The sequence below is a fragment of the Populus nigra genome, chromosome 19 (assembly GCF_951802175.1).
Source record: "Populus nigra chromosome 19, ddPopNigr1.1, whole genome shotgun sequence".
NCBI classification, from domain to species: domain Eukaryota; kingdom Viridiplantae; phylum Streptophyta; class Magnoliopsida; order Malpighiales; family Salicaceae; genus Populus; species Populus nigra.
In genome coordinates this window covers 7,769,019-7,776,989 of record NC_084870.1, presented here as the reverse complement: position 1 = coordinate 7,776,989, position 7,971 = coordinate 7,769,019, and the positions used below count along the sequence as shown (strand labels likewise).

Sequence of the window (7,971 nt, the reverse complement as noted above, 5' to 3'; positions counted from 1 at the left end):
ATAAAATACTTTTAAAAACATATTATCCCACAACATCAAATAGAAAATAGCGCAAAGTTAAACTTAGAAGTTGAGTTGAAGTTGATGTGAAGGCAGAGTTGATAAAACGCAACAATGACAACTCGATGGACTGTTTTTCTCATGCCTAAGCTACCTGCTAGTGCCAGAGTCATAATTACTTCCTCCTACACTGCTCTAGCATAGTAATTTCACTAGTCGAGAGTTTATTTTAAGAAATTTTTATAACAGGGGTTGATCCACGTGTTAATAACTACTACCATTATATGCATGGCTAGGTCCATGTGTCCACGTCATATCTCTTCTCATGAATTGTTTGTATTTTACTATTGTATAAAGAATATAAATAAGATTGGTATAGATGGAATACAAATATATAGATGGATATATAAATCTCTAGAAAAACACATATAATAATAACTTTAGTAATTAATAGAACTATTTTTACTGCAGTAACTGCACCTTTTACTACATGGAGCACTGATCGATAATCACAACAAGCAGTAACAATGGAGGCTCGAGGAAATCTTTCAGGGGGGTAACTGGGTTCCACTGCAGGCTAAAAAGAACCAATTTTTTTTGGTTGGATCGGGAGTTGCAACTGGCACGGCTTTGTTTATTTACTAGATTAGGCCCGTGCTTGGATCCACATTTGGTTTTTTTTTTTTTATAAATTTCGATGTTTAAGTCACTGCAAACGAGTTTTGAAGAAATAAAAATAAATTGATAATTTATACATCTAATAAGTGATTTTATTTTTATTATACGATAAAAAAATTATAAAATTTTATTTTTTATTTTTATTTTAATTTTAATTGCTGTTTTTTTCTAAATCCTTTTAAATAATTAATATATATATATATATATTTTTTTTTTTATTTCATTCTTCAACATTCAATCAAGAATTGAATTTTATGTTTTTTTTCATATTATATCTTTTGAATCTAATGACTCGGATCATAATTTTTTTTTGCTGTTTTTTAAATCATTTTGAATAATTAAAATTATTTTCTTAATTTAATCCTTCAAAAAATTTGAATTTTTTTTCCATGTTTGGTGTTTCGAATCTAATAATTCGAGTCATGTTGTTTTTAATAAAAAAAGAAGAGTTTTATAATCTTATTTATTTTTTTATCGAGTTATTCAAATTTTATAATTCAGACCACCGATTTAGCGGAATATCTCAAATTGACTCAACACTTATTGTTAGGGTTATAAGTTTGTCATGACATGTTTTCATATTATTTTTTAAATTTCATGAACATTATTTTTTGAAAAAATAATAATCCAACACCGTGTGTGGCGAAGCACGGGTACCAAGACTAGTTTACAAATTATAAGATATTTCATTAATTTCATTGTAATTTACCTTTTAAATATTTAATTAAAATTTTAAGAAATATTTTAATTTCAATATAAATAGTTAGTTTTTGAACAATCTGGAAAGATGAAATTAATATCAAATTCGAAGGAGGAACACTGCACTGGGATTTTCTCGGCCGTAAAAGCAAAATAACAGTAGCAATAAATGAAAACAAAATATATCATTCAGCCCAAATTTGCTCCAAAAGCCCGAAAAGAAAAAAAAGTTATGTAGGCCCACGTACAGGTACAAGAACGAGTCCATATCAATATAAGGGCTAACAAATCCTCCTCTTAAACCATGAAAAGTCAAAACCCTCTCACACTGCCTGGACGTTTTTTTTTGCGCTAACTCAGAACCTTAAAATTGCAGTGAATTAATACTAAAGATCACGGTTCGAGCACTGTAAATTTCTAGGATCATTGGTTGTTTAGTCTCTAGACTCTCTACTGTTCTCCTTCTATTTCCTACTTTAGTTCAAACCTCCCAGGAACATCCTTTCCATTAAAATACAAACGACAAGAAGCACAAAAGTCGGTTTTTCATATATACATATATATTCTTATTTATTCCATTGCTGAAGCGCAGGCCCATGTAAGTTGTTTCAATTTAAACAAACATATACTCTGTATGTCGTTTTTTCGTAACACAAACGACGTGTCGTCTTTCTTTAGCGAAAAATAAAAAAGTAAATACTGCTTTCAATAGATGATGTGCCCTACCTTTTAATCGCGCTCGCTGTTTATGCTGAAGCTGAAATAATGGCCAACACCAATCCCTCACAGCTCCTTCCGTCAGGTCAGCTCCATTTTTGTTTCTTCTTTACGAGTTTTGCACTCTTTTTTAATTTTCTTGAAAAAATCATTAGTAACAAAAGTGAGTTTGGATTTTTTTTTTCTTTTCTTCAAAAACAGAGCTAATAGACAGGTGCATAGGGTCGAAAATATGGGTCATAATGAAAGGAGACAAGGAGCTTGTTGGTACTCTCAGGGGTTTTGACGTCTATGTCAACATGGTCCTTGAAGACGTTACTGAATAGTAAGTCATAATGAACTCTCTTTCTCTGTTTTTCCTTTCTTTCCCTTTTCTTTTAGGGTTTTAATAAATATATGCAAAACTCCACTTTTTGTTGAAATGTGAAGGTTTTTTTTCACTCAATGTTTCTTTACTCTGGTAATTTTGGTGTTTAATGTCATGGCTTTTTTTTTTTTTACAATGATAATGATCGGCAAGAATTTTGGGTATCTTGAATAAATTGCTGCCTTTCATAAGGACAGGTTCTTGGATTACGGTCTTTGCGATTGCTGGCATCATTGTCTTTGATTGCTATACTGAGCTGTATTTGTATGTGACTGGTGTAAGGCTTGGTTGTAAAATTTTACTGTGCTTTTATTTTTTCCAAATTGAAGTAAAATTGTAATCATGGTGGTCAGTGATGATATGAAGGAATTGATGTTATACTTCGGTAATGCTTACTGCTTGATGCTGATCGAGTGATGGAGTCTTATGGTTGGTCTGTGCGTTGTGGCTGCACATTTTGTCTGCGACTTCTCTTTCTTGCAAGCCATTAGCGAGTGACTTTGCATGGAGATTAGAGTACTTTCCATCCCATATATTCACTAAAACATCATCTTATGTGATACATTGCTGAAAGACTGCTTGTTTTTGAATTTGCTTTAATCTGCTTCTTTATCAATGTTGTAGTGAAATTACAGCTGAAGGGCGACGCATAACCAAGCTTGATCAGATATTGCTGAATGGAAATAACATTGCCATTGTAAGTATGATTGCCTGTGGCTTATTTTAATTGGAGTCCAAGCCCATTAAATTACAGCTGCGTTCAGCGTTCCAGTAGTTGGGATTTCTTTTTACTTGTGTCTTGTGATTTTATTGGTGAGTTACCCTTGCTCTCTCGAGATCCTGGAAAAAGGACACAATGTGAATTGGAGAGGTCTAGATTGTGTTTTACTTTGTTGAAATTTGTAGTTCTCTAGATGTGTGGATTTTCTAATTTTAGTTTGCAATACAGCTGGTTCCTGGTGGTTCCCCTGATCCAGAATGAAAGCACGGGGATGCTTGCATAACTTATTTTTCCTTTTGATGTAACTGTGGCAGATAACTTCTTCGTTTTATTGAGAAGTTCATTTGTTAAGAATTCCACTTCCATCTTTGTGCTTTCCTGCAGAAATGTAGCTGAAATATTATGGTTGTAAATGATTTTCTCTGTCTAATGAACCGTATTATTGGGGGATTTGCTCTTGTCTTTTCTTTTCTTCTCTAGTTGTTTGATTGTTTAAGATTAATTCAACTCTAAATATAGATATACTACTAGGACCTAGAATGGTTCAGATATGGCATGAGATACGGTGAGCCAAGGGAAATGAGAAATAGGTTGAATACTTGAGGCTGAACTGGACAGCCCTTACTCTGGTGGATATATAGAGAACATGTTTATTTAAATCCATTGATTGCGATGCCATGATTTTAAGCTATCAGCTTGTTAATGTCAGTGACATTATTACGAGTAAGCTACCATGTAAGCATCCATGATGTGGAATGATAATTGCTAATATTTCCTTTCATTTGTGATGATATATTCGTATATTCCTCTGTTTTTCTTTGGAGTTATTAAATGAATGGCTATCTTGTTTTCATACATTGTGAGGCCAAGATGAGCCTGATAGCAGCACGCCCAGCAAATCGGGTGAAAGGAAATCAACTAGAGAGTCCTGAATAGTGAGATTTGGCTAACATCCTCCTCCCAATTCTGTAAGCCACCCCCAGCCTTTTCGTTTGGAAATCGGAATGGCCCAAATCCCTTGTCATTTCTTGTACAGTAAATGGTATTATTTGGTTCAAGGATGATATAATAAGCGTTGGAATTTCAGAATACAATTTATTTCAGAATACAATTTACTTTATCTTCTTTGGTAATACGAAGACTTATAAATCTTGTTTTCTATAGCTATGGGAATGGGAATAATGGGGTTGGGGTTATTTTTCATTTGGAAATGTATTAAAATAATATTTTTTTTATTTTTAAAAAATTATTTTTGATATTAGTGTATTAAAATAATCTCAAATAAAAAAATACTAATTTTAAAAAAATATAAAATAAATTTATACTTTTAGAAAGTACTTTTAAAATAAAAAACATACAGAAGGAAATCTTGTTTCGAACAAGAACCAGAGTATGGCTGCATGTACCTAAAGCCCAGTAATAAAACGAGGCTGCATACATGAAGATATGTTAATTAAAGTCGAGGAAAATATATTTCTTAACTCAGTCCAATTATGGCTATGAATGACTAATCTTAACATGGTTTTTGAATGACTTGTTGAAGGGAGGTGTGGAGGACACCTAATCTTCACATGGTCCACTTCAAAAAGTACAAAACCCTTGCCCCCCAAGGATTCAAATTTCTCAGCGTCAGCTTTTTATTCCTCTGCAAGTAATCTACCTAGAATAAATAAGAAATGGAGCTCTCATCTTCTTTTTGTTCCTATCTACCTACCCTAGCTTGCAGGAGATCAAGTAAGCTCTCTCACTCCATAAATGTTATTCATATCAGTTCTTCTTCTTTTTTTTCCTATTTTCTTTTTATGAGTTTTAGGCTTCGAACTGGTTTTGGTTCTAGTTTTCATGCTTCAGATTTTGTCTTTAATGTTAAATTGTTTCTCTGGTTTCAATTCTTGAAGAAGATCATTATGCCATGCTAGTATGACTAGAAATCACGACATGTCAATATTACTTCCTTTTCTTTTAACTTCTCCTGATCTTAAAACCTTAGAAGTGAAATGCATTCATCTTTGATGCAATCAATATAACGAGAAACGATGAGTTGAATGATATCTTCCCTTTGTGTTTGTGGCATAGTTGTTAAACTCATATGAACTTGACTGGTAAAGTAAGTCCTGGTTATGGATTGGGAAAAAGTCAAAAGTTAGTCATTTTGGAGAGATCTTACAGTCAAGGTTCATCTATTAATCTTAACTGATGTAAAGTGTGAATTAGGCAATATTCTAATTTTGTCGAGCTTGAGCTTGAATATCGGAGCTTGGTTCAAGAACCTGATAGTTCACTGTTAATGGGTTATAAATTTCCTGTCTTGTCATCGTTTGATGTAATTGTCTTTGGATTTACACGTCGACACATTTAACTATAAGATCAAAGAAGGTCCTTGCTCATGGTTCTATTTGGTTGTTCTTGTGAATATACAATTCAATTGCAAATTGCCATATTGAAAATGAGAGTTTTTATTATGCTCACTTGTGCATTCATATTTTGTCGGTTACAGGCATATTAGAAACATAGAGCTTTTGGAAAGCGAGCAACATGGCAAAGCATCATCCAGATTTGATTATGTGTCGGAAGCAGCCAGGAATTGCCATTGGAAGAGTTTGTGAGAAAGATGATGGGAAATGTGTCATCTGCGACTCCCTGGTGCATCCTTGCACACTTGTGCGGATTTGTGACGAGTGCAATTATGGATCCTTCCAAGGTCGATGTGTTATTTGTGGAGTAGTGGGAATCTCTGATGCTTACTATTGCAAAGAGTGCACACAGCTGGAGAAAGATAGGGATGGATGTCCAAAAATCGTTAATTTAGGGAGTGCGAAGACAGATCTGTTTTATGAACGTAAGAAATATGGTTTTAAGAAAAGATGATAAGCAGCGGGTTACATCTCTAGTGGTTTTTCTCTGCCATTGTTAACCTGAATTTCCCGAGACAGAAATAAAATTGATGGACAATGTTGTAGTTCTTGAATTGTATTACTATTTGTTACTGCCAGTCATTGCGATCGAAACGCTATTGATTATGTTGCCTTTGATCCAATTGACTTGGATTGTACCATAGAGATGCATAGTATTAGTTTTTTCTCCTTCCGTGCTCTCTGCTTACTTCAAATCCCATGTTTATGGTCCAATGGACTTGGATTGTGTGAGGATCTGAATTTAGTTTCAAATATTGCTCGTGCTTGGCAGCCTAGTCTGGGCTACAACTGTTGAAAGCTTAGAAGGGGCAAGATGAATCTAAATTTCTGATGCTGAAAATTTTATTTTCACTTTGTTGAAGTGAAAATGCACCTTATAGTCTTCCGCACAAACAAACATATTTTAATTAGAATGTTTTTAGTAATTACAGTAGTTTTTATAATTATAAAATGAAAAAAAAATTATAATCAACCAAAAATATCTTCAACTGCACTGCATCAATTTTAAATAATATTTGTTCTTGTGATTGGACCATGATTTTAAAACAAAATTAATTTTTTTATTTAAATTTTTTTGTTAAAATTTTTAATTATTTTAATATGGTAGTTTTAAAAATAAAAAATATTATTTTTATATATTTTTAAACTAAAAATATTTTAAAAATTAACATCTATTAAAATATCAAATAGACTATTAGAAATGTCAACAGAGGCTTGCGAATGGTGGCCCAAAATGGGGAATCACGCGGAATGGACAAATAGAAAGTTTTGGTAAGTACAGTTTTGAGATTGTGACGCTTAGCTTGGTTGCATGTATTTGTGAAAAGTTTACCACTAGATGTGATTAAGAGAAGTACCTTCTCTTTCCAACTTCCAGAGGACCTCCACTATTGAAGGGGAAAAAAAATGAATTTACTTTTTAAGCCTAACTATAAATGCCCAATTTTCCAATTTATACGAATTTTTTTTTGATGAACTCGTTATAATAATCATTATGTTTATAAGTTTTTGTATATTTATATTATAAAAACAGGAAGTTATTGATAAATTCAAATTTAACTAACGAAAAAAACACCCATAAAACATCTCTATAAACTTAGGCTACCATACCCAAGCCTAATTTTTTTCAAAATGTATAAGTTCAGGCATAATATCTTAAGTTCATGACGAATATGTTATCTAGCGCCATTGATGTTGGGTATAAACCACAACATCCATATGAGCTTGAACTATCATGTCGCCCAACATGTTCGATCCTTGACAATATGTTTGAATTCATTTTTTACAACTAATGGGTTCAAAAATATTGCTTAGACCCAACATTGTCCGGAGATTTTTTTCCAAAACTTTATATGAGTCATTCGGTATTTTTTATTAATTCAATATATATTATTTTGAATAAAATATAATTCAAGATATCACAGGGATGGGGTGACTCTTTAGCTCATTCTCTTCATAAAAAAAAAAAAACTCGTGAGCTATATAAATACTCATAAATCTTTCAAACTTCAGGTTCACAAATTCTTTATTCTCAATATTTATATCATATATATTTTAAGAGTTTATCCATCTAAAATATCATTGCATTTTCTATTAAAAAAATTTACTTAAACATATAAAAGTTTTCAAATTTATCAAAATGAGACTTTTTTATGCATTAGACATAAGTCATGTTGACTTGCTATGCACCAGTCATCTATTATTCTGATTATGAAAAATAAATTAAATTATTAAAATCAAGAAATTAACTAATTATCTATTTAATAAAGATTACTCCTATACATCCTAGATTTTAAGACATTATCGATCACTGTTACATATATTTTAAAGTTCTTCTATTACTTTAATTTTATCTGATTTTAACCTTCTAGTCA

General features: G+C 32.0%; 2 protein-coding genes across 3 annotated transcripts; both read left to right on the top strand.

Annotated features, from left to right (window-relative positions):
• Positions 1–2,021: 2,021 nt before the first annotated feature.
• LOC133679643 (sm-like protein LSM5) lies at positions 2,022–3,634 on the top strand. The gene is made up of 4 exons (XM_062102303.1): positions 2,022–2,179; positions 2,296–2,419; positions 3,086–3,158; positions 3,411–3,634. The coding sequence occupies exons 1-4, from the start codon at positions 2,143–2,145 to the stop codon at positions 3,441–3,443; spliced, it is 267 nt and encodes an 88-aa protein (XP_061958287.1). The 5' UTR covers positions 2,022–2,142; the 3' UTR covers positions 3,444–3,634.
• Positions 3,635–3,760: 126 nt separating this feature from the next.
• Positions 3,761–6,269, top strand: LOC133679642 (PHD finger-like domain-containing protein 5A). Of its 2 annotated transcripts, XM_062102301.1 has the most exons (3): positions 3,761–4,150; positions 4,726–4,916; positions 5,680–6,269. In XM_062102301.1, the coding sequence occupies exon 3, from the start codon at positions 5,718–5,720 to the stop codon at positions 6,048–6,050; it is 333 nt and encodes a 110-aa protein (XP_061958285.1). In that variant the 5' UTR covers positions 3,761–4,150; positions 4,726–4,916; positions 5,680–5,717; the 3' UTR covers positions 6,051–6,269. The 2 variants fall into 2 exon arrangements, with proteins under 2 accessions (XP_061958285.1, XP_061958286.1); XM_062102302.1 differs by lacking the exons at positions 3,761–4,150; positions 4,726–4,916 and adding an exon at positions 4,923–5,100.
• Positions 6,270–7,971: the final 1,702 nt, after the last annotated feature.